This window comes from Corvus cornix, chromosome 14 (genome assembly GCF_000738735.6).
Source record: "Corvus cornix cornix isolate S_Up_H32 chromosome 14, ASM73873v5, whole genome shotgun sequence".
NCBI lineage: Eukaryota > Metazoa > Chordata > Aves > Passeriformes > Corvidae > Corvus > Corvus cornix.
The window spans coordinates 1,639,714-1,666,521 of NC_046344.1; the positions used below are offsets into that span (position 1 = coordinate 1,639,714).

The 26,808-nt window shown below is 43.2% G+C and overlaps 1 protein-coding gene across 3 annotated transcripts; it reads right to left on the reverse strand.

Moving 5' to 3' along the window:
* Positions 1 to 1,280: 1,280 nt before the first annotated feature.
* DCUN1D3 (defective in cullin neddylation 1 domain containing 3) lies at positions 1,281 to 26,804 on the reverse strand. Of its 3 annotated transcripts, none has more exons than XM_010392480.4 (4): positions 16,965 to 17,145; positions 16,097 to 16,172; positions 10,840 to 11,372; positions 1,281 to 8,943 (listed from the first exon to the last, which is right to left on the reverse strand). In XM_010392480.4, the coding sequence occupies exons 3-4, from the start codon at positions 11,268 to 11,270 to the stop codon at positions 8,460 to 8,462; spliced, it is 915 nt and encodes a 304-aa protein (XP_010390782.1). In that variant the 5' UTR covers positions 11,271 to 11,372; positions 16,097 to 16,172; positions 16,965 to 17,145; the 3' UTR covers positions 1,281 to 8,459. The 3 variants fall into 3 exon arrangements, with proteins under 3 accessions (XP_010390782.1, XP_039416264.1, XP_039416266.1); XM_039560330.1 differs by lacking the exon at positions 16,965 to 17,145 and adding an exon at positions 26,716 to 26,804 and having other exon boundaries at positions 1,312 to 8,943; XM_039560332.1 differs by lacking the exons at positions 16,097 to 16,172; positions 16,965 to 17,145 and adding an exon at positions 26,716 to 26,804 and having other exon boundaries at positions 1,312 to 8,943.
* Positions 26,805 to 26,808: the final 4 nt, after the last annotated feature.

Consider the following 26,808-nt stretch of genomic DNA (forward strand, 5'->3'; position numbering starts at 1 on the left):
GCAAGCAGGATGAGGCGATTTGCAACCTGATAGCTCCAGCCCTGTCCTTTGCAGCCATTGCCACCTAAAGTAGAGGCTGCTTGACCAGCTCTTGTTAACATACAGAATTTCCAAGCACAAGGATGCTTAGAAGAGCTTCTGGCACTCAGAAAAAAAAATTGAAAAAGTGTAAGGAAATGTTTGTCAAAAGGTTTGACCATGAGTTGAGGGATTTTTTCATGTGAATTGGAATAGGCCAAGATAAAGCTGAAATAGCTATAATTCCAGAAATTACTAAATACAGCTGATGGAATATTTACACCCTCCTACTTTCCAACCCCAAGTTCACTGCGCTGGGTTCTCTCTTTACATTGGGATTTGGAAGCTGGGAATTGCTGCATGGAGGAGCAGGCACAAATACAGGCAAGCGGGAGAAAGGCAAGTTCAGCACAAGCCCAGAAGCAGCAGTGAGCAGGCAGGAGATGCTCATGTCAGTGTCATTAAAGACTAAATTTAAAGCCACCTGAAAGTCAAATCTATTATTCAGCAAGATGAATGCAGCCAATTTTTTTCTTACAAAAAGGTACTTTGGTCACTCCAAGTGAGCCTGGCATCCTTTGGCTGCAGCTATTGCAAACTGGCGTAAGGACCAACATCCATGCTACTCCAGAATGTGAAAGGGAGCCAGTGCCTTCAGCAGCAGAGCCAGTCCCTGCTGCTGAGCCAGCCCCGCACAGACCAGGGCCCCAGGCAGCTCAGGGCAGGGGGTGAAGGGCAGACTGAGCCCAGCACTCATCTCTAAGGATTTGCTCCTGTTCAGGCTGTTCACATTCAGCATCTCCTTGTTGCAGACACCTGCACTGCAAAGTTGAAAAAAACCAGCTAGTTTTCCTTCCACACACTTAAATGATGTGGTCACCTCCCTGCAAGGACTAGGTAGGATTCAGTGAGCATCCAGGAGTCCTGCTTGAGAAACTCACATGACAAATAAAACTAGCCAGAGTCCTATTCATAGGCATGAAAAAATAAGTAATTTGTCCCTTTTTAATTGAAAAATGTAAAAAGGACTTCAGCTTTAAATAAGACATTTTGTACAAAGCTTGAGCACAAAAAAGTGAACACCAAAGTGTCGTTATGTAAACACCACAAATGTTACTCATTTGTTCAGTAACGCACAGAACAGTGTGCGAGTTCCCCGTCCAGTGGGTGAGATTTCTGTAGCTGTTCCCCTCCCCTCAGACCTTACTGGAATACAGGAAACCCAGAAGCTTTGGAACATTTACAAGCTACAGTAGTCAGGATACATTGTGACTAAAGGATTTTTTTTGTTGGTTTTTTTTTTTTCTTTAAGGGATTGGTCATTTAAATATACAGAAGTACAATAATCTCACAGGTAAATGAATGGCAGCTTGGATTAGAAAAAGCACCAAAATATTTAATATACATCTGGCACAAATTTCACAAGAAGTCAGTAATGGACAAACCAATGCTTTGCTTATAAGAAAAGGAAAACCTCAGACTGTACTTAATGCTCTTCTTCCAAAAGGGACACAACAAAAACATTGCACTCAGGATTGCTATCAAGTAAAGACAACCTCTTATCACACCCTACTTGCATTGTGCCTTAGATTGCACATTCCATAAGATGCTGTTTCCATTCTGTTCCAGACACCAATGGTGAGAAAATTTGATGTAAGAAAAGTAACTGTAAAACTACAAACCAATTCAGTAGATTGGGATTCAGTAGATGCATTGTCCTGAAATTCTCCCAATTCTCCTCTAGATCAGGTTTCAAATTTGGCTGCATCCCCTTGAAAAAAAATCCTACACGAAACAGAATTTACTCCAGCTGTTTTCAAGCATTACATTTACACAGCACTTCTGATACTGCTGTCCCAAAGAGGACCCACGGGGCTGCTCTGTGACACGCAACACATTCATCATTTCCCAGAGTGAGAAAACTGGCTCATACAGGGTTATCTCCTGGGTAAGTCTGAAAAGGCAAAACACCCCCGGCACCCAGCCCGGCAGATCTGACCCTGCCCACCCTCGCTGGTTACTGAGGAGCGGAGAGGCCCAGCAGGGAGCGGTGCTCACAGGAGGTGCAGTGACAGCCACACAAAGCCTGCTCCCGTTGCTTCCTTAGTTACACCGAGTTCCTTCTCTGGGAGCAAACACCACCAAAGTGCACTCCTTCCATACGGGGGGACTCGAGGCTCAACTGGGGCCTCGCGATCCACAAGAGAGAAACGAGGCTGCACCAACCAGCGCTCCCAGGCCGACCCTTCTCCACAGCCCATCAGGGCCCTGCGGTTGCTTCATTCCCTCAAGACCAGCCAGTGGAAACCCCAACAAAACGAACAGGACAGAACCCTGCCAATCCCATCCATGGCTCCCGGAACTTGAGTTACTCAACAACTAACAGCACAAGGCCCCAAAACCCTCCTGCCAGCCCATCTCTTTTTTAAAGACTACTTCAAACTTACAGATAAGAAAGCAAGTGTATTTTTAAATAACTTTGTTTAGCATGACTTAAAAAGTCACAACTTCAAAATATGGAGCACTAATCTGTGAAGTCCTCTAACATGTAACACACATGGGAGTAGCAGCCAGCCTTCAGCTCCACCGATACTCTGTGCAGGTTTGCCACCTCTGGTCACACAATCTCCACTCTCATGGGCCCAGAGAAGAGCAAGAGTCAGCAGCTGTAACTGCATAAAATGGCAACATTCAAGTAAACACGCTGCTTCAACAGTAGGCAACCTTTAGTCCAGATATAATTTACAGGGGGGGAAAAAAGAAACACTTTACAGCACAAACACTGAAGATGGATTTTTTTCCTGTGTGTGAAATGACATGTTATCCAAAAAGGGCTTATCTGAAGAGTGCAATTATGCAAAGATAGAAACTTATTAAAAATTAAACAAAAAACAGTATTACCTACAGAACCTGTTGGATTTTCAAAGACTGAGGATTGCAATAGTAGCAAGGAACCGCTGCAATGTCAGTGATTTAAGGCAAGCTGTTAGGACAAGAACGTACATGCTCCTTTTACCTTTTATCTCACATGTCCCCCGTTCTCTTGAAATACGTGCCCGTCCTGATAGTGCAAGAGGTCACACCCCAAAACCAGCCCTCACACTGGAAGAACCTTGCAGCAGCAGTTGCTACAGCATCGCTCTATGGGGGATTTGCCGTGACAGCAACTGTGTTGCAGCTTGCTTTGGGGGAGGAAAGGAAGGACACAGATGTGTTGCATGGAAAAGAACACCCCCAATGCATTCATGAACACAGCTGAGCACCGAAGCCACTCCGGCATCTCCAGTTCCCTTGAGAACGCTCCAGCTTTGCTCAAGCACAAGGGTTTTATCCTGAGCATGATTCTGACCTCAGAGAGAAAAAGGATGAGTGCAGCCTTTGCACTTTCGCAGCTCCCATCTTTGCTGGGTGTTACAAGTCCAGTCCAACATGGAACAAAACACAGTATTTTTGATTAAAAGAAAAATACACTCATGGCACTGCATCAGGTGGGTTCCTAAAGCTTTTCAAGGGCAAATGAAAAGGCTGATGGCTCCCTCTTGGGGAGCAGCTGCTCCATCTTCAATTCATTGTCAGTCCAGGCAGCCTGACCAGGGAAGAGGAGGTGTGGTGACAGAAGCCCCTGAGCCACAGGCCACGTAGCTCTGCTCGCTCGCTCTATTGCACTCCAAAAGTAGCACCCGGGAGGACCAACTCTTGCTTGCAGCTTGACCCGGCCCCCTTCCAAAGGGTCCTTTGCATACAGGTTAAATGCAGGATACCAAAACTATGGCAAATAGATAATACTTAACTTGGGTCAATTAAAAAAAATAGATTACTCATCCAGGCATAAAATCCTGGGACAAAAGGATGGTAGCCTTAAACTATTCAAGTCTAAGAACAAGAGGTAGAGATACCTACGTACTTCATGGTGAAGGAGTTACAGCCTTCTTTCTGTCTTACAATCTCATGAATTTCACTTCAGTTCACACTATAAAACCAAAGGGTCAATCTTCAATAATGCAGAGAGAAAATGTTAACACTGGTGGGTTCGTTTGCACACAACAAAATTTAAGCAGACATTTTGCTTTAATACTTATTTGAAAAAATATGTTTTTCTCTATATTGAAGCACTACCCTGAAGAATTTTGAGTTTCAGGTTAAGCATCTTCCTTTTTTATATGAAAGGCTAAATTCACATGCACACACTTTGAGCAGAGTGGGCTCAAGGGAAGAACTGGGTGCCCAATTTACTGATCACACTGCAGAACACAAGGCTGCAAGACCCAGAAACTCACAATGACTATTATTTACCAAAGAATGAGAATGATGTAACCTCAGCCAACAAACTATATCACAACTGAGGTGGCTATTAACTACATGGTTTCTTTAACTTTGCTGGGCTTTTTTTGGATACAAGGCTTAGAACTGCAAGTACAATAGTTATGTTGACAGTGTCACAAAAAGTCTAAGGTCACTGGTCAGTGCATAGGTCTGGGAACCACGGGTGACAGGCTAGTCCTGGATCCGTAGGTTCTTCAGGCTCTGATGGACACACAGAGAGTGAAATAAAAGTCACCCAGTAAAGCTGCTGCTGCCCCCAGCACTGTGACCACCCCCGGTCCACGGGAGGAGGGGCTGCATCCCTCTGCCACCAACCCGAGCCACTCCCTCCTCAGCAGAGCAGCCTGAGCTCATTTCACGCTCTCAACTGTGCTTGGCTGAGAACTGTCCTGGTTCAGAGCTGATCCAGGAGATCAGCCGGGCCAGCCCAGGGAAGTGGCTCTCACAGTCCCAACTGCCAGAGCTGCAGCTGCTTCTGTGCCACCTGCCACACCTTCAGTCATTTTCCTGTGGTCCTTTCACTAGGATTGCACAGTACTAAAAAGCTGTAATTCTCCATGTAGAATAGCACCAGCAGCAAGTAAACTCACAATTTGGTGGTCAATTCCAACTCATTTCCTCGGTCATGTTTTATGGCCAGCTACGGGTGGGATCTTTCAAATCCTTACTTGAATCAAGAGATAGTCTTTGACCTCAGAAATGCACCCACACGAGTAAAAATTAGCGCAATTAAGCCTCCACTTTATATGGAAGCCAAATTTTAAAGGTGTTGCAAACTGTAATATGGTGTAGGTGGTGTTTTATTACTAGGGACTAAAGTTTACAGGAGTTGTATTTCTTTGCATATAAGAGAAGGCAATAAAATGCCACAGATTGTGGATGTCAGACCAGTTTTCCAGTATATTACTCTATCTATATAGTTATCTATAGTTATTTATCCCAAGTTGCAGCAGATTTACTACATGCATAAAGTTTCCTAATGCATAATCTAATTTTTTAAAAAATGAAACAGTTGCAATGGTTTCAAGGATTTCATGAGAATCACTGCTCACTTACAGTCCTGTGCCCTACACAATGAAGAATTAAATTATATAAAAATGATGAGTGAATGTATTTGGCCTGTTCCACAGATATTCACAGTTTAACCATTAAACAAGCACATTTTCAGAGGCTCCAATATTATTAAAGACTTCTCAGAAACACACACAAACCCCACTCCCTCACCCCAGCATTACAGAGTCCGGGCGAGTCTCGTTTGGGATCACAAAATCACCAGGCAATCCAAGAGAAGGTCTGACGGCCTCGCCCACTGCCAGCACTGCCAGAGAGCTGCACCTTCAGCTCCTGCTTCAGGAGTTTAAAACTGACACAGGTCTGGTGTGCATTCTGTAATTAAAGGACTGAAATCAGGCTAAAAATAAGTGATACTTTGCTAGGTAGATCATTTGGTTATTTTTGCAAGTACCCGGCCCAGTGGGTGGAGTTGCTCCTGCCCGGCTGGAAGCAGCAGAACAGGAGCAGGGCTGTCCCCCACACTGAACACGTGGGACTCGGCCATTGGCAATGGTATGTCCTTTTCCCAACAGGAAACCAGCTTTGCCCTTCGTGTGTGTTCACCTCTGCCTCTAAAAGGAAGCTGTATTACATCTGATACATTAAAATGGCTGAGCCTGATGTGCTACAGATTGATTTCCTCACTGCTGTCCACATTCTAACTGCAGGACAAACACCTTCCTTAAAGAGCTCTGTCCCTCATCCTTTGGAGCTGCTGCATGCTAGGGTGTAAATCACAAGCTGCCATGATCTGGTGTGCAAGCATGCACTGCCTACCCATTTGAATAGTTACTCTTCACATTCTGGACATTTTAGATTTCCTTTAGGGGGAAAAAACCAAGGGATGAACAAAAGCATTTAACACCTGAATGAATGAAGAGTCTCAAACTTACAAATACAGTCTTCATTTACTATCAAATCATCTTCCTTTTGGAACTTTTCCTAACAAAGCAGCCTCTGTTGGGAAATTTATTTTAGTCTTTTAAAAATAACAGCACCAGCAAAAGTCTCACCATAAATTCAACGATTCCAGCACAAGTGCTTTGGCCTGCTTTGCTCACCAAATCAGAATAAGGTTTTGGTGCCAAACACTTTTGTGCCACAGAAGGTTAGAGAAGCAAGGACAAAGCTTTGGGTGTATTTACCCAAAAAACAGCAACTTCAGGGTTCTCCTCCTGCAAAGCAACAGATTCAGCTGCATCTAAAACAACCACATTTGTTTTCCACAGCTTGTCTCCCAGCAAAAGTAGCATGGACTAAACTCTCCTTTTATTCGATGAAAGAGATGCTATCTGTGGCTTGTGGGTTTGTTTTTAAACAGTTTGCACTACCCACATTTTGTCAGTGATTTATGACCTCCAAGCCAAGCTACTGCAGGGCTGCACACCAGCAAAGCCAGTCCCAGAACTCGGGCAGATCCTACTCCTGTTTCTGCTAACCCCCCTGGGGCACAGCAGATGTGCAAAGCTGACATCCTAGACCTGGTGACAAGCTCACCACTTAACACCTGTTTCCCTTTAGCTTTAAAACCCTTATATCACAAAAGCCATTAGATGCTATGGATGACTGTCCAGAATTTTTTTGTTTTGGTTTTGTTTTCTTCAGCTGAAGTTGTTTTATGATCCTGAAATGCAGCTCTGAAAATAAACAGTGCGTAACGGAAGTATATCAAATTCATTAAGCCAGCACTTGGCTATAGAGAAAGCCTTGGCAATCAATCCTTTTACCAAAAGGTGTAAAAAAGTTGACATACTAAAATTAAAAAAGGTAGCATCAATAACCAAAAAAGTTTCAACCAGTGTTAATAAAACTCCCTTTAAGTCACAACAATTTCAACAGGCAAATAGTCCCAATACAGGCATTGTAAAATAATAAATTGACTCCTATCCAAGTATTATCAAATCAGTCTAAAAATGACTCATCTACACTGTTGTCATTAAGAACACATTAAGAATTCACTTTTTCATCAGATGCCAATATTGTTGCTCCAGAAAGTGTGGAGTATTAACTGCAATTTAGCAATTAAACATATGCTTTAAAAAATTGGTTTGTCAATATTAATGCAAAAGATAGTTCCTTACATAGAAGTACTGTGCTTGCCAGACAAGTAAGGTAATACTTTAGGTATAAATCAAACAAGTTAAAGCAGAATTATACCACAGTTTTCCTTGAAGACTTAGGATTTGTGTGTTGCTTCTGTCAATGTTTAGCAAACTTAAGAAGCAGAACCTTTGGTTCTTTTAGTCAAGTAAAAATATTCTCATGTAACCACAAAAATACAACTTCCAGAGAAAATGGAAGTCCATCAACAAGTCCACTTTCAATAAAACTGAGGTAGTACTGCTCTTTTATTACATGAATGTGTAAAGAGATTTAGATACAAATCATCATCTACCACTCAGTTGACTGACAGGTACAGTAATTTTATAAAACAATCCCAACATTTAGTTTGAAAGTCCAAAAAAAGGAATGATCTGGACTCCTTCACTAGGAGTTAGCTCAAAATGGGAATTAGCCATATTACAAAAAGCTGTTGCTTATGTTGGTTTTTAGAGCCTTATTACCCAGGATTAATGCATTTATAGTTAACACTGCTGTTCATCTTGGTATAAAACCTTAAAATTATTACAGCCTAAAATTTCAACAATGTAAACAGCACTACACACAGTACAGACCTGCCCTGACAGATGTAGTATGAAAAACTTAATCTGGCACTGTATAATTTAGCAATGTTAATTTAACCTAACTAAAAAGATCTACATTGTGCAAGAAGTATCAGACTTATTTATACTAATCTGAAGTCTTAGGAAAAAAAAAAAAACCAAACAAACCAAAAATGCTTAACTTGTAGCCAGGGTCAAATATTTCAGGGCAAGAATAAAAGGAATAACCAAAATTAAGAAAGTGCCTAAAACATGATACAGCATTTTAGAGCCCTTTCAAAGACAAGGCAGAAAAAGGTGTAAAGTAGAAAAATCTGGAGCCTCGGTAATTTCCAGAAACATCCAGAGTTTACATTTCATGAAGGGCAACAAGTCGCTTTTGTCACTGCTGCTCGGCCGCCGCTAAGTCTGTTCGTCTGCACACAGGCCCTCTGTGTCCGAGGACAGAACACATTTGGTTTCCTCTTCCTTTTTCCTTCGCTCCATTTCCCACTCCACAAAGGTATCAAAGAGACTCGGCCAGGCCTCGTCCTCGCTGTAGTTGCTAAGGTCCGGTCCAATCACCTGAGTAAAATTTAGAAACATGTTCCACGTGTCCCGGGAGATTCCCTTGATTCCTGAGGGGTTCTTGATTAGGAAGTGTAACCACTGGTCCAAAATAGGGGGCTTGTTTTGGGTGAAGACTAATTTCCAAAGGGCAATGGCTATTTCCCGATGTAGCGACCTCTGTCCTTCTTCAGAGTCCAGGCCAAACTGGAAGGTGAAACGATAGAGATCCTTGAATTTATCTTCCTGCTTGGCTTCATTTAGGAGGCTGGGGAACCTTGCACAAATGCCATCAATGCTGTCTGCATTTATTGCTTTGCAGCCGTCAAAAAACTCCTTCCTGTTAAGCAAGAGAAGAGAAGTCAGAGTGAGCCCTTCCCACCGACCTCGCGTGCCAAACACGTCCCGTCTCCGTTCAGCTGCATCAAAGCAAAGAGGACCACCTGGACAAGACAAGGTGTACCCTCAGACCCAGTGGCACAAAGGTTTTGGCAAGGGGAGCTACTGGAAAGAGAGACAGTCCCAAGGCCTCAAGTCTTTAAGGCCTGGGGAACCACACACAGCCCCCAGGTCTGCTGGGGCACTGTTAGCCTCTCAAAGATTCTGCTCTCTGGCTTTTCTGGACATTTCCACATCCTGGAACGCCTTTCACATTAACAAGTGAATCTAATTTACCACAGAAGAAATTCCCATATGTTTGAAATGTTACCCCAACTTGGTTCAATACTGCCCATGGCTAAATGCCCATGCTCTGGGTGAGCTGTTTGCAAGAGACAGTGCAGTTCACTTCTGCTTTTCCTTGGTTTGTGGTTGCTCTTCCAGCCTGCAAAACCAAAAGGGAGCCACTGGTGTGGGTCAGCAAGGCACTTGCTGAGAGCATGGAAGGGAGCACGGCATCACAGGGGCTACAGCACAATGTATCAACACTGCTCGAAGCACCAGTCCTGTACCAAGTGGGTACACCTTTAGCTCCAGTTTCTCTGATGCTCCTGTGCAAGTGTTACAACCAGCCAGGAGAGCCAGCAGGCTGACACACGAGGGAAGACAAGAGATGGAGCAGCACCCAGGAGAACAGACCACGCTGTTTTCTTTGATGGAAGAAGTCCATCAGCACCTGTACCATGGAGCATGCCCTTCAACAAATCTAACCTCTCACCACTAGATTTGTCCTCCCCAAGGAAAGTAAAACCCGTTTATAATACTCATGGTAGCTGTGCAGAATCACAGACACTACTTACAATTCCTTTACCATCTTAGCAAATACCTGCATCGCCAGCCTCCAGTAAATCCACATTTGCATTCCAGAGTAACTCATCCTTTTGACACACACCCACAGCCACAAAGACTCTGAAGATGCTGTTCAGTGCACAGCAGAGGCTTGGGTCAAAGCTCTGAACACCAAAGTAATTTTGAAAGTTATAAGCTCAGTAAAAATAGGCAGCATTACTCAAACCAATCTAGGTAGACCAAAAAACAAAAAAATTCCTTCTCTCCCTGCAAGTCTTGTAGGCAGTCTTTACTTGCTCTTACCTGGACATTGCTAATCAAGCTGGGGGAGGCTGCTGCAGTTTGGGTTTGCTTGTGGGCTTTGTGGGATAAGTTTTAGCCCGTCCATTGTTTCCTGTAGCATCACACATGCTGTCAGCCTGCTGACTGAGGCCCTTGTCCAGCAGGGCAGACAGCACTTTGAACAGCAATCATTTGTCAGCCAGTATGAAACAGCTACCAGTGTCAAAACCCTCACATTTCCTTCCCTCTCTATGCTTTAACAGGATTACTCTTGGAAAAAGACATTAAGTGTAACACTGGCTGCACAGGAACAATTCTGTCATTCTTTCACAGACTGTTAACAGAGTTAGTAGCAATTACTAAAGAATCTCACATCACTTTAAAGGAAAAATTAATTTCAGTGTCCAATCTCATCACCATGATAATGCTGGATACAGTAAATTGCTTTTGGTAAATCAGGAATAAATTAATGTCTACAGAATGTCACTACACTGTTCATCACAAGCAGCATAATGGCCAAAACCACATCATCTGAAATCCAGTGTGAGGGGAAGGGGAAAAGAAGACAATACAAAGCTTACCTTCTGCAGTGGTAGGAATTAATTTGATCAAAATACAAATGTTAGAAGAAATAAGTAAGTGAAGCTAATGAGGCTGTCTCTCCAATGTACTGCTGACAGGATACACTTAACATATGAAAATAATTACAAGTTCTACAAGAACTAACCTTGTAAATTTGCACATGGTAGCAGCCTGGAATTTCCAAGCCAAAACTAGTACTTTAAATTCAGTGGGATCAACACAGAGGTCATTGCAAAATCGTTCCATTCCTTCTTCCAGTATGGCATCTTCCCGCTCGTCCTTATACCTCCTGAATAACTCCCCAATCCTTTGAAGAGAAGATTCCTCTGCACTGCAAACAGAGTCTTTCTTTGTATCTCCAGAAAACGTCGGAGGCTGACTGGACTCAACGGCAGCGTCTGTTTTCTTTGTCCCATTCACAAGAATGTCTCCTGAAGCCTTCCCGCAAGCTGAGCCATGGTCGTCTTTGTGGACTGCACTTCTCTTGCTGTGGGACTTGCTGCCAGATTCTCTTTCCCCATTTTTGCTGCCAAGGGTAGAAGAAGGATTCTTGCACTTGGTGACACACTGGCCCATGATGTTGCAAGCCCAGCTCCTAGCGCGGTCCCCCTGCCCTTGGACACCCTCGCAGCTGCTCTTCAACACATCTCACCATGCCATTAGCAGCGCTCAGCTAACCTGAAAAACAGTTTCAGAGTCAAACTGCTGTGTTTCTACAAAGAATATCTGAAGTATTAAATGTGGGATAACATTTGCCATTAAGCGACCGACTTCAGGATATTTAAGGTTTGTGTACTGCAAAGGAGCAGTGTACACAAGGCTGGTATATGCCATAAATTTCAGGCAATTTCAGGCTGTTTTACCTAGAAAGCAATGCAGCTCACTCAGTGGCTGCACTATACTAACGGGTCCTAATAAAGGAAATTCCTAAAATTCTTACTGCAGCATAGGTTACAAAGAGGTTGATTCATGTACAGGCTTCATCGCGACAGACTCGTCTAACCCAGAAATATTTTAAAGGAAATGTTTTTTAAAAGTATACCCACACTTTATATATAGAATATAAAACACTGAAACAAAGCAGGGAAGGAAGGATGGGGACAGTGATGGGACAACCTGGCAGAGACCTAAGCACTGGATCTAGACTGTACCTTCAGCAAACCAGCAAAAGGGGCTTCTCAAGGAGGTGGGGAGGAGGGAGCTGGCTGTTGGCTGTTTTTTGGGAGGAGGAGAGAGAGTGGAAGTTGTGTGTTTGTTTTTAAACAGAGTTTGGAATCTAGATTTTTGTACTTAAAATATACACAGAATGTGTTTGCAGAAAGGAGGCAACACTTCTTATGCAAGAGGGTGTTCAGGAACAGTTCATTGTTTCAAGTGGGCTCCTCCCTTCAGGTAAGGAGACAGACAGGGGAGGGGGCCTTCTTAATGAAACTTCTTCAGACACACATGCAGATAAGAAGTAGTAATTCCAGTTCAGAGGGTTTTTTTTAAAATAAAAATTAAAATGCCGAAATGATTTCATCATACTCTCTTTTTATAGATCACAAAGCCCTGCATATTTGGAAAAGATATTTTAACCACAGAAAAGGGTTCTCCAACTTTCCCTGTTAAAACCAAGCTAACACTCTGACACTGTCCTATCAGCGAGCAGCCACACCATGGACAGTCCATTTCTCAGAAATGTCAGCTCCAAGAAAGCAATTGCTTATCATATTCCTCCTTTACCCACTTATTTGCATTTCACCTCTGCTGTCAGTTAGGCAAAAGCTTCAAACATACAGATTGCCTTGACTTTGTGTACAGCTTCCAGTTTAGAATTAGAACAAGAAAGAAGAGAGACAAAAATTTAAAAATCAAGAAATACAATAGCTGTCATGTCAGTTTTACTGTATTCTTTCTTGGGCAAAGCTTTACTGAGACTGAACCCCTCTTCTAAGCTGTAAACCAACAGCAGCAGCAAGTACAGATGAATTCTCAGATATTAGGATTACAAAAACAAATCTTCTCTCAGCCATTATACCTGTTTTGACAAAACAGCACCTGTGCAGCTTCATGAGCAAAAAATTTTGCCAGTGGAACTACAACAGCCAAGATGCTGGATTTCACTACCTGGCTTCCCTTTCCCTCCCCAGTCCCTTTTCTTAAGCACATAACCCATACACAAAACTAACAAATACCTATTTTTAAGAAGCCAAAGGAACAAACATATTATATATTCTTTCATCACAATGCTTTAAAGATGAACTTTGCAGCATCATTTTTACAGGCAAGCAAAGTTTGATTTAATGTGTTCAATAAATATTTTAATTAAAACAATTTTTAAAAATTAAAATCACTAAAAATAGTTATTTTAAAGGATTCATAAAAATATGCATGTCAATATAAACAATCCATAAGACAATTTCACTGGTCCTTAGTTCTTCACAGCTCTGTCAGTTGCAAAGCACAGCCTGGCACTGATTTCTGTGCTGCCAGGTGCCTGAGTAACATCGTCCTCTCCAGTCTACACCAGTCATTATTTCATTACACCAAAACAAACAGGATATTAGTAGGCAGTGTAAAAACTGCTTAGTGATTAACTCCCACATACCAGCTTTTCCCCCCCTCCCCATCTTTAAATTCATCAGAACTCAAATGCTCAATCTACACTAATTCTTTTTCTTCCATCAGTTTCTCAGAGGCAGCTAGCACCATACTGGACAGATTTTTCTTTAGAGAAAAGCATGCAGGTAAAAGAACAGAATAAAAAATCCTGAGTACAGACTAGTATTAGAGCTTAAAGCAGAGTCTATGTAGTATAGAAAACTTTCTGCTCAAAGATGTAACAGCAGTTATTAGCTATTGTGATTTGGAACAGCTTTTCCCTGTGGGAAGGTTAAGGAACAGCTGCCTATTAGTGAACAGTACTTTCCTCTAAAGTAGTCAAATCACACACATCATAATTGACAGATTAATCGAATTCACTCGAGGAATCCCAATTTAAAGGGCTTTTTTTAAAAAAAGGCAGTTTGCAAGACTTGTGTCCATAATTTTCCTAATACAAGTGACTCATGCTGTCATGCTTCCTAAGCAACAGCTTGTATTAACGATGATAACAATCTCATGTTCAGGTTTACAAAGTGACATCACCAATGTGATGAAACTGATGGGTTTTAAAGACATTAGCTGTCACAAAAAGAGCATTACAATACATAGAAGGAAGAAGTGTCCCACGAGCAGTTTTCAAAAACAAGCAAGCCCAATAGCATTAGCCCCTAGAGCGCAAGCTAACCACCTCCCTCACATCGTACCCCTCTAACAAACACATTTCCTGTACTCCTACTTGCCTTACAAAGAGCTGAATGCTGCTCCTGAACAGCCACTGCCTGGGCACTGCTAGCACTGCTCTTCCCTGCAGCAACTGAGTTCTTCCTTCCTCCTCCCCCTGCTGAGGAGGTTTTCAGAGCACAATCCTACTCCTTATGAACAAACACTAGAAGATACTGATGTACAGTTGCTGAAATTCCTCACTTTTCTTCTACATGAAACTTGATGCCATGTGCCAGATACTTAGAAGCATTCTACCCCAAAAATAGCAAAACCAGCTCGGGAAAAAAAAATCCAGACTGCATCCGCTGGCAGCTTGTGCATGTATCTGGTTTTGTAAGAGAAAAGTCTTCTGGCACTCCATCAGTTACCCTTTTGTAAATTGCCTTCGCTGAGCTGGATCCACTTCACTAACTAGTCACCTCCGCTTCCTACATGACTCAGGTTTCAAGGCATGAAAGGAACAAGAGCCTCGGAAGGAGATAGAAACAAGTGGGAGAAGCCGGCCCTTTTGTTAAGGAAGGCTGGAGAGAGGATCTAATTGCAGCATCAGGAGCTGCAGTGAAGGCAGCGTTCAGAGAGTGGGAGAGAGCACCCTCAGGAAGGTGAACAGGGCCGTGCGCTCGGCTCCAGAGCACAGCGAGTGTCCCGGCTGCGGCAGCGCCGGGAGCTGCAGAGAGATCACTCCCAGCTGGGTCAGGAACTGCCAGTATAAAGTTCTCGTGTACCCCAAGGTTACACCGGACTGGTGGCAAAGCACCAATTCCCAGAAGGATCAGTGCCCAAAAGCAAAATTACTAACAGGCTTGTGCAGCATAAAAGCAAGACATAAAAGGCAGCAGTGACCGCTACTTTTGCCATTCTACTAAAAAGGATCAAAATTCAGGGCTAAGGTTGGAATGTGCTCAGCACTTCAGGATGCAGTGCTCCCAAAGAAGTCTATTACTCAGAAAAGTATTGAGCAATGATCTCCAGTACATATGAATCACCAAGATGCCCATGAGGCCGTCTTCCACATCACAGGATCTGCAAAGCAGAGATCCACAATGACGTTCTCTGCACCTTTCTAGAAAGGAGTCAGCAGCTGGGAACACAGGAAGATGAGTGCTGGCGAATACAGCCAGCTAAAGGAAAGTCACCCTCTAAGAACAAAGGATGTGCAGAGCCATATGGCCCCACACATTAAATGAAAACCTAGAGAAGATTACAAAGGCCTTAGCTAATGCTTGGTGGGGCTTTTTGATTTGGTGAGGGTTTTGTGTGGGGTTTCTTTCTAAGTGCTGTAAGGAATTTGCAGCATTTTTCCTCCATTTTCAAGTGACCAGATCACACATAACCCAAATTTGAAGGGAGCAAAACAAAGTGACTCAGTAATAACTCTCAATCATACAGGCACACCGTGGAACAATTGAAAACAGCAGCAATGAAGTGGGGGGGAGCTGGCAGGCGGAGAGAAGATGCAAAGGAGATATTTAAGTAACCCTGTATTTTTCTTTAATGACTGATGTTATTGTAGCAATAGAAATTATTGGATATGTCCAGAGAATAACAAGCAAAACAAGCATTATGCTGTTTAATAAAGTGTTGCATCAGAAGGTATTTATAATGAGTTTCAAAACACAGAAAGTATCAAGAGAATAGAGGGAAAAACTTTCCATACGTTCAAGAAGACCTCGAAGACAAATTTAGGAAATCTCATAACAAAAGGGGAGACAGCTCAGCCAACCACTAAATCCCTTTCCAAGTAGCATTGCACTAGCTAAGGCAAAGACAACATTGCTAGAGCTTAACTAAGCCTCAACCCAGCCTCAGCTTTTCACAAACACTTGAGCATAGTCTGCAAGAATTTTACAGAATTCCGCTGTGCATTATCTACCTTTTAATGGACAGGGATACATGACTTTTTGACTTTAAAAACAGCTGAGAGTAGGGAACAGTATCATGGGTGCTCTGTCTGTTTCCAACTCTGAACAGATACACAGAGCTTCCCACTGGGGAGGCAGGAGAGGATCACTGCCACTGCTGAAGCAGAAGCAATTGCTGCTCTAACAATTGTGCTGGACAAGTGATCTTGTAAGCAAACATCTAACACTTACTTAGTTTCAGCTACACAGGGAATCATTCCACTAGCTGCACAGCTTCCTTTAGGCTCCCTGGGTTCCACATAGAATGCTGGAAGACAAAAGACCACACAAATCTTTACATTTAGGAGAGGCTATGAAAACCATGAAATGCACCAAATCACTGAGAACCAACTGTGTATTTAATAAAACCATTCAGAGCCAAACTCCATTTGTTCAAAGAGTCATTTTATAAAATACTACTTCACTTTTTTGACTTATGAAGTAGCATTAACACCATTAACTCTGCATTGTCATATAAACCATAGAACAGGTACTGAAAACAACAGACAAATTCAAATGTTTGTTAGGAGTAAATAGACACTTCCGGATACTTTTATGGCTTTCAGCATGGCAGAGTTAATTCCTCATTTCATGCACTCAAAGCAAAGCAGAGGACATGCTATCACTGTCACTGCATGTTAGCTGAGCGCTGTTTAATCTGTGAATGCCAGACAGCTGCTACCTAGCAAAGCATAATTTGGGTCTGGAGAGTAATTCTCTTTTTTCATTCTCTAGCACATTCTTTTCCATGTTTGTTTTCCCATGTTCAGTCGAGCTGGCTCAACTTCACTTCTCTTAAATTCACAGCTCTGCTGTATAACTAGGAACCTCTGAAGAGATGACAGACAGAGGTATGTCTGGTTTGTGTAGCAAGAGCTGCAACTGCAGCCCCTAGTCAACACCTCTGCATCTGATCTAGAAGAAAAACACAACAAACAAGAAATCTCTGGCAAAGCTCCCCTGCTCTACCATACTAACATAAACACTAAAACATCTTTACAGCTCTTAGTACACCTAGGGAGCAGACAGGTGATCAAAAGCTGCCTTGCTGCATACTTACCTTTACAGGAGATTGACTTCTTAGGAAACAAGCAGGAACATTAGCTTGTTCAGAGCTTTCTGCAGCAGAAAGAGGGGGCTCAATGTAGAAGGACAACCATAAAACAAGGTCTTGTCATACATGCCAATCTCCACATGAGTTTTCCCCGAACCTGAATCCTATACGTGGATTAGGAAAATCTGACTGACACATAAAACCTGCTTTAGACCAAAGCTGTTGATAAGAGCTTTAAAAGCCCCAAACATTTCAAAATGCCTGGAAACTCTGGGATGGTACTTTCACTCATATACACACACAGAGCAAAAACATATCTCCACTGAACCATTTTTAGGCATTTACTGTTGAGATGCAGACCAAAAAGTCTACTCCACACTGGGTTTATATACTCTGCTCTCAAACTTCATCTTCCACCAACAACCAACCACCCTTTTTCCCTCCTCCAGGGCTTCACAGCTCTTTTAGCAGACACTCCTGTGGGTGCACAGCCACCAGCCAGCTTAAATGTGCAGGGGAGCAGAGGAGTGTCTGCCTCTCTCCCGGTGGAAGTACTAGCTTGAACTTCTTCCTATTTGACCGTAGCATCCCATGAATTTCAAGAATTTAAGAAAATGTAACATCTGGCACATCTATGTTAATTTCTTCTGGCCTTCTGCATCTACATAATTCCTTTTATAAATCACCAGGGAGGAAAGAAGAAAAGGGAGGGACACAGGGTGCTGTGCAGCCTCATTCCCCAGGAACCTAAACTGAGAAGCAACATCTTACAGTTCACATTTTGAAAAATCATTGTCATGGCAACTTTTTGCAATAAACTACTTTTCAAACATATTTGTATTTCTTTGGAAAAGATCTATGATCCACCAAATCTACATTTCCAGTTGACTTACTGCACGTACTGGAAGCAAATACTTATTTCAAGTTCAAAAGAAGCTGAATCTGATGGAGATCAGCCCTACCCAGCAAAAGCCAAACTTTTTCAGGTTGTTTGAAGTAATTTTCATGTTGGGTGACCTATACACACACACACACACTGACTGGAGCCAGAAATTTTAACATCTGTTAGAACCACCAGCTACAATTCTTCCCCTTTCTTTATGTTTCTGGCCTTCCAAGTTGTCCATTTAACCTTTTAAAATTTTTTAATGTAGTAGCATGTGTAAACTTTGAAAACACAATTATAGGATATGGAATAAAAAGTTAGTATGACTTAGCAGTTAAAAGATCAAGCTCTTCAAGGCTGTATTTAAAGGCTGTCATAGCACAGCAATGCACTGTGGCTGACTGACTACATCCTAAACCATGTACAGTGACTGCAGCGGGGGTGGAGAGAAGCATCAGCACGTTGGTGGCACAGGTTTCGGTTCAGTCCTTGGGCCACAGTCGCACGGTGTAGCCGTATGCTGTGGTCGCCAACATCCCTCCCCCTGTGCTGCTGTGGAGCAGCAACACCACAGCACAGGAACTCAGACAACAGCCTGCACTGCTCGTTAGCAATCCCTCAGCAACCCACAGGGAAATGTAAGTAAGTAAACAGTGTGGACCCTCGGGATTATGGAGGCCTTTGTTTCGCTCACCTGCCTCTTTTCGCACCTGTGTCTAAGCCCCTTTGCTCTGACACTGGCTGTGAGGATCAGTGCAGACCCTCCACACCCTCAGCAGCTTGCCCAGAGGTAAGAGCAGGCAGCTTTCTCACCAAAGGTAACTTTCTTTTCTCCCATGTGGGGAATCAGTGAAGAATCAGTGGTATTTTTTCCCTCTTCAACAGGCAGAAATTGAAAGGATCAGTGCTACATGTGGAAACTTTCACTGTGCATTTCAGTTCTACACTACAATACCAAAGCACTTTGTGCACAAGGGTTACAGCATAAAACAAACTTCAGTCAAAGCCAGCATGTTATGGGAACTGCTTATTTCAAGCCTTAACCTGCAATGAAACTTTCTCAGCAGAAGCATTCTGAGTGCAGCACAATGGCATATAATGGACTCTCAGGAGCCCAGAACACACCTCACCACATCCTCAACCAAGCACTGTGCCTAGTACCAGTCTGTCACACTGATCTGCTCCGCACCACTGCTGCACAAATACATTTATGCAAAGTTACTCAAGAGGAAGTCTAAAAGCAGGAAAGTCCTGCTGCAATTAGTTGAAATGAATTATTAGTTTGTGAGGCTTCCTGCAGTTGAAGAACCTTTCAATGAATTACAGACAGGTTATGGTTTTGGGAGCAAATACACAAGAACTTTATCAATCTGCTCCAAACCAGGATAACAAACTATTTCTGATTAGCCTCAGTTTGAGCTTTGGAAACAAAACAGCTTAAGAAATGTGATCAAACTAGGTAAAATTTGATCCTAAGAACATGCCTGCATAGAGTAGAAGCTAGTTAAGTAGACACCTGAAAAGGCACCATGCTGAGTTTTGGCTGCCACTTGGCAGAAGGCTACATGGCAGTCTATGGGAATACCAAGCCAGGCAACAGGTATGTTGGAAGCCTGAATACCTTCTCAAATGAAAAGTGGACTTCTCTGAGAAAGGCCATACTGGAAAGGATTTACTACTTTGGCAGGGAAGAGAAGGCCAGGTACAAAAATACCCCAAAAAAATCAGAAACAACTTCACCACATTTACAGTCCATAATGCCAGGCCAGGTCTCAGGGCCAAGAATCAGAGCTATCACCAAATCTCTTTTCTACAGCAACCCCGCCAGTCACCAGGATGCAGGCAAAAGTCTCTTAGCAAACAACTGAGCCTTAACCTGGTGTGCTGTCACTCCAAGTCCAGAGCTTGCTCATCAAGAGAGGTTTTTCCACTCAAGACCGGGCAGAAGAAACCCACTTTCTGCACTCTTGAAGAGCACCTGACTCTGTGTGCACTCACACAACACCGCATTTCATGTTCAAAGTCCAACAAGTAGTCTTAAGAAAAAGTGGAACAGATGTTTCAGATCTGTAGCTCACTGTGTGCAGCTAATTGTGTAAGGCCAGCTTAAGGAAAAACGAATAATAGTGTGAAAAATGATGGGCAGAGAAAGAGTAAAGCACCTTACAACTTTTTCTTATGGAAGACACATTCCTTAAGCAGCTTTTTCAGCAGACACATGCATCATCCTTGAATCCCTCCCTTCTCTTTACATTCTCTAGCCACACAATACCTTACTGATTACTTCTCATTGTTTTTCCATTTGGCCCCATTAAAAAGTTTTCAATTGTTTCCTATTATGTGCTTCATCTTACTTTATTAGGTGGGTGGAATGATTTGTTAGGATTACTGTCTTTTCAAAGAACAAACCCAAGTCCGGTTAGCTAAACAGAATATAATTTTAGAAGGGTGCCTTCAGGTGCTTTTGTAATGTAAATAAATTAATGAACTAATTAATTCAGCAGCAGTACTTGTTTTGAGAAGTCTATTTAAGCTATGAGCAAGACAATGGGCAGAGGGGAAATCAAGACAGCCAAACAACGGGGCTGTTCAAGATTATGCCATCAGTTTTCAGTAAAGCTGAAACCACAACCCAAACCAGATTCCATCCAATTCCCTACGTCAGTCACTCATTTATTCTCATTTATTTCACTGCGCATAACTCAATCGCCTTCAAAAAACAAAGGTTCATTCCCTGAGGAATTAATCTCCATCCATTTAAAAACTACCAATATTCCCCTCCTCCCTCAAGATCCTTGTCAAAGGCCATACAAGGTCCAGCATGTACAAAAAAGCAAATTATCTTCTAACAAGAGTTTGTGTGTTTTTTCCCCCTTTCATTTGCAAAGGGTGGTAAAAGAATAATCCTTCACTATTTTTCCAGGGTACACTGTAACTTTTGCACAGCATGACAGACCTTTAACACCTCGGTATGTATTACGAATAATTAAAGCAGCTCATGCCAAGGGAAGAGCTACTCTGTGCTGACACAACCAGTTCACATCTCTACAGCAAAACTGCAGGTTATGGGACCAAAAGAAACCACGGCCCCTGGGTATTTGACAGAGATGCATTCCACTGAAAGCATCTGAAAGTAGTTGTGCTACAAATATTTACCTTACCCTGGCTCAATCCATTCTGCAAATTAACCTATGGAAAATTGCAAGTCTCTGTAGCCAAACCAGAATAACTTTGAAAAACTACCTCGGTCTACAATCTACTTGGCAATGGAAAGAAAAACATTTACTTTTAAACTGAGCTAAGTGTGCACAGATTTTCTTTTACACTGAGTTCAGCTATCAGACTTCACCTTGAAGTGTCTGAGGTGCCTTCACCAATTACATTCAGCTGAATGTAATTCAGGTAGATTATCAAGTGACTCCTGTAATAATAAGATATGCTTTAAACTAATTGTAGTAAGTAAATAACTTCATATTTCTTACTGCTCTCAACAATGAAGAAAAGACAGCAGTCACACAAAAAAAGGAAGCCCTTCTAGCAGTTCTGGCTAACAGTGTCCCTCTCCAGCAGAAAGCAGTTGTGAGAACAGTGACCCACACAGCCCCTAACACTGAAGGGACAAGTCTAAAGACAAGAGCCAGACCACCTCATAAGATCCCTGCTGGCAGCAGATGCTCATAAGGAGTTTACAGAAGGGCCACTGGCCATCTCAGTGAGTGTAACACAGTTTACAGGCTGCCAGCCAAAAGAATCACTCATTGCATGCAGTTGTGTAGGAACTTCAGTACCAGCTGACCACATAAATACTGGAATCATATCTAAGTTATGTAAAACAAATTGTTCTAAGTGAAAGCACTGACATATGAAAGTGCTTTAAGAGCATATGCTTGGATTTTTAAACTGACTGCAGTTTCTAAAGCAGAAAATACACACAGCCACCTGCTGAAGCCCTAATTCTCTCTCCTGATTTGAGTCCCAACTTCCCTATTGCAGTGAACAGCATCACCATTTCCCACTGTACAAAGGATGCTGCAGTATTTTGATGCTAACTGTATCAGCAGCTTCAAAGGAGCTCCTTTTGAGTACTTGAACTTGGTCAGCAGTTGTATCAGACTCTCAGCTCTCCTTTAGAAATCTGGTGGCATTCAACCAACACACACTTTTCTTTTCATAAGTTTTCACATATTTTTGAGTTCTCTTGACATTTTGTGCCTCACAAGAAACCAGGTAGGTATCTATCCTGTACTTCATGAGACATAATCACTAACTCCAAGCACAGGTAACTGCTGGAAGCTGGAATACATCAGATCTTTGGCACTCCAGGCCACCCATTTTTATGGTGATCCAGAATACTTGAGGCTTTCTGTACAGACTCATTGGCAATGAAAATATTGAACAGTCAGCATATGACCAAAACCAAGAGTGAGGACACTTGTGTTTGTGAGTCTATTACTGAGCTACACATGCCTCCCATAATCATAGGCACTAAGATGATTTTCTCCCTGCCTTTCCATTTTAAAACAAAAGGATAAGACTGACTGCATTACAAGTTTCAAAGTTGCAGGAGGAAAAGCATTACACACACAAAAAAAACCTCAAAGTAAGAACTAAAAACTGTCACTTTATGCTACTACATGGATGCAAAAATAAGACTGGTATATTTCAGGAGCACATAATCCTTTTGGTTGAAAAAAACCCACTTATGTTCACTAAACAGGAAAAGTGAGACAACAAACAACTACGACTGTCATACTGTCTCTGGCAGTCTGACTTTGTGGGAATAACAAACTGTGACAGGAGGTCAGGAACAGCATTCTCACATTTTGCAAAGTAAGTTTTGTCTTTCACAAGACAGATGCTGTAGACAGAACAGCATTTATAACCATTCTTTCTGAGACACCAGAATATTATACTAGCTTATTCTCTTTACTGGAATCCTGTCTCACCACCTATGCTTTTGTTGGTTCCTCTACAGTATTCCTAGTTCTGTGAAAGAGTTCTTTAATACTTACATCTAAGTAGTCCCCTAACTGGCATTCTTCTAGCAGCAAAACACTGCAATTAAATAACCTTTAACTAAAATCCAGATTTTCTGCTTCCTTTAAGATGCAGATCATTGGACCAGAGAGCTGCCCCCCAAGACACATGGACAAACTGGAGACCTAAATGGGTCAGTTCTCAGATTATCTTTTAGGCAAGAGGCTTTGATTCCCTACTTGCTCTGTTATGGTCAGCACGGAGATCAGAACGTAAAAACACCATCACACTATCACACCAAAGCCACACGTGACAAGGAGAACCTCCTCATCTCACCACAAAGACCACTGGCACTTGTGCAGAGGAAATCAGAGCTCCCCTTAGCTTTGCCAACCCCCACCTCCCTGGGGCTCTCCAATTTGCTCACCCCCAGTCCGTCGCCAAGAGCCTTCCCCAGGGAAGGGGGAAGCCAAGGTGACAGTGAGCAATGGGAGCAGTCTGCAAGTCTTGGCTTTCCTCATCACTCCCTGGGAAGGTTTCAACCCAGATCTGCAATTACCTGACTCAAGTGAGAGGCAAAAGAAAGGAGGGGAGGGGAGGAGAAAGAGAGATCACTGACTGTTTCAAAAGCCACACTCGAGACGACTTACTGTACAGAAGACACTGAGAAAATCTGCACAGACAGTTTACTTGTGTCACATGTTTACAGAGGGTAAATTGCAGTTGGCACTTTACCAGAAGGCAACATTTGCCTTGAACATTTGCCATGAAATTACCATTGTTTCAAGTCAAGTTACTATGTTATTACTGCTGGGTAACTTAAGAGTCAAGTACACAATTAATCCGTGTCACCAATGAAGATAGTCTGCAAAACATTACAGCCATTAATCTAGTATTTTTAAAAAGGAGGAAGGGGTAAGAGACAAAAGAACTTACTAGACTTCCAGTAACCAGAAGACAAAGCCTATTAGTCAGAGGCAAATAGGGGAAAGGAAGCCAGCAAGATAAGATGCAGACCCCTAGGGAGATGCAGCCAAAGAGAAGGAGCCCAGCCAGGGAATTCTGATGAAGCTGTTAGGGGGGGTTCCCCCTTCCTGTGACTACCAAGTCCCTCGACTGTTTACAGATTGTTCTTTCAGTCTTCCAAGAATTCTGGCTACCAATATGGAGCTCCTTCTGTATTTTTAAGTATGAGGATGAAAGAAAGGACTGTTTTTCTAACATCCCATGCTTCTATTTTTATAACCTCTTCTTACTCAGAGCAGAGTTTTCCTGTTACATTCACATACAGACCCATGTGCCTAATGGAACAATAACATTGTTTCTGCAATTTGCAAGTTCTTACAAACTGCCAAAACCCCATCATGATGGATTTTATAGTGCTCCAAGGCTCTAAATTAAATTTACCAACGTTTCCCTGGTACCAATAAAGAAAATCAAGTGCTTCAGTGTAGGACAGATCTGAGCAGTGCTGGGGCACTCTCACTCCCTCCGACCTGCAGCCGTGCATCTCTATATCCAAACCCTCTGTGCATTTCTTTCTGCCATGAGGAAATGCAAGTGTAGAAGAGTTGTGTCTGTCCCTTCTTCTTCCATCCCCTTCCCATCTGCTTTATACCCCACTGCCCCATACACACCACACAGGACTTCTTCCTGTTCCTTAAGCCGAACTAAAGCAAGCAGCAGAACCAAGCCTCTTCCTTATCCACTCCCAAATTTGTCAGAACACATCCTAGAAGTCTGTCAAATTGTCTGGCAGCCCTTCTTGTTCAATATATATTTCTTCAATTAATTTCAATGAGGGTCTTCCAAAAGAGCTGTTCTTAGTTTTCTCTCAAAGCCACTCCTTCATCTGATCATCTTTATTCAATACAATTCATGCTAAATGGAAGCAAGATGTAATTATTAATGAATTTCCAAGATCAACAAATTATAAGAACTACTGACAGAAATCAGTGAGAATTTTCTATGAACACAACAACACTCAACTTTAAAATAAAGCAAGAATCTGGGCAGAAAAGGCACCTTACACAGCCTTGAAGATCCTGATTACAGCTCATATTGCAGGCTGTCAGTCTCATAAAGAAAGCAGCCAAGTAGTACCAAAGCTGTAAGTTCCCCTGTTATTAGTTTTGTTACTTTTTTTTTTTAAGAATTACAGTCATTCATGCCTACATACAACTTGCTATTGGGAACATTAGGAAATAATCAGAGTTTTAGAAATCATTACAAAAGCCGGTATTTGCAGTAAGTTTGTAAAGCCAGTTGCACTTTGCAAATCTGAGCTAATTCAACACAGATCACAAGCTCCCCTTTTTCTGCTGATGCGCAGAAAACCTTTGCTTTAGACTGTGAGCTGCCTTTCATGTAAATGTGAATGTTTTCCACAGACCACCATGACACACCTGCGTGGGGAAGACTTTGAGGACAGACTACAGAACCAACAAGAACACGAGGTCAGATCTCTTTACTTTCACATGCAATCTTAACTAAGGGACTGTGTTTCCTCTTCTGAGGATTATCTTTCACCAGGGAAACGCGCAGCAGTGTTCAGATGCACACGAGTACTCAGACACTCTCTCTTCCCATTGCTGTAGCCCAAATAAAACACTAATACTGTAGCTACACATTAACTGTTTAACAAAGAGTTTTTTAAACACATCAGAATTTGTTCAGATGATGTTTTTTGGTGAACTGTTCTCTCAAAAAAAGACAGACCATGCCAATGAGGCCTGTAATTTTCAAAAGGGTAGGGCAGTTCTGTGCTTTTTGTTTGTACAGCAATACCCCCTTTTCTTTCCAGAGCACTTAACTCATTACCCCTTTAAATTACGTGTCAGACACTGCCATTCAAAAAAATATACCATCTGTGGATCAATGCTGTATTCTGACACTTAGCATCAGCCTGTTCAGTTATCAATGTAACATTTTGAAGGGCAGCATATCAGCAGTGTTAACTATTTAAAAGATAATCAATGATTCTTTCCAACAACCAGAGCACTGATAGGATAGGCATATTCTTCCAACCAATATTTGCTCGAAACACTGATTATGCAAATTATAATTCAAGTAGTTATGAGTAGCTTATTAGTACCACCACAGCCCCAGAGAGTGATTAACGCAGATTGCAGCTTGCACAGGAAGGGTAAACACGTTCAAGGGAGGGAGGAAGAGCTGAAGCAGGAAAAAAAAGCGGCTGTGCGAAGGGGGTATGCTCAGATAGAGAGAACTACCTTGAAAATAAATCGCTTTACAGTTTATTTCTCTGTCTTTTTCCTGAAAACACTACGAACATTCACGGGCTAACGGGACACGTGAGAAGGCTGGGCACGAAGCGCACCCGAACAAAGCAGCCGCTCTCCCCGGCCCTGGGGGGCTGCGGGGCCGCCGGCAGCGACCATCGTAAGGGACGTGTTAGGACCCTGCAGACACCGGAACGGAGGAAACCTGGAGAGCCAAACCCCGGGGCGAGGCAGCACCGCCGCTCGGGGCACGGGGACGAGTGTGGGGTGGGCTCGGCCCGGAGGCACCGAGAGCCCCGGGACCGCGGGGCCGGACCCCACCGGCACCATCCGGAGCAGCGCCCGGCCGGGACCGCCCCGCCCGCGGCACCGGGGCAGCGCCTGTGCGGCCGCTCCCGGCGGGCTGTCCCGGCGCTGCACGGCTGCGGCTCGGGGAGCCCTGACGTGAGGGGGCGGCGGCGACAGCGCGGGGCCCCTCGAGCCCAACCGGCCCTGGCGGGGCTGAGGGGCAGCGCGGCGGCCACGGACGAAGCCCGCCGCCGTCGCCCGGGCCGTGCCGAGCCGCGCCGAGCACCGCGCTGCCCCCGCCGCTCCCGCCGCCGCTCCCCCGCAGCCCGGGCGGACGGGAAGAGCTCCGGTCCAATTCACTCACCTCCGCGGCGCCGAGCGGCTCTGCCTCCGCCGCATCACTTCCGGGCGAGCGCTCAGCTGGCGGACGCACCGTGACGTACCGTGACGTAATGTG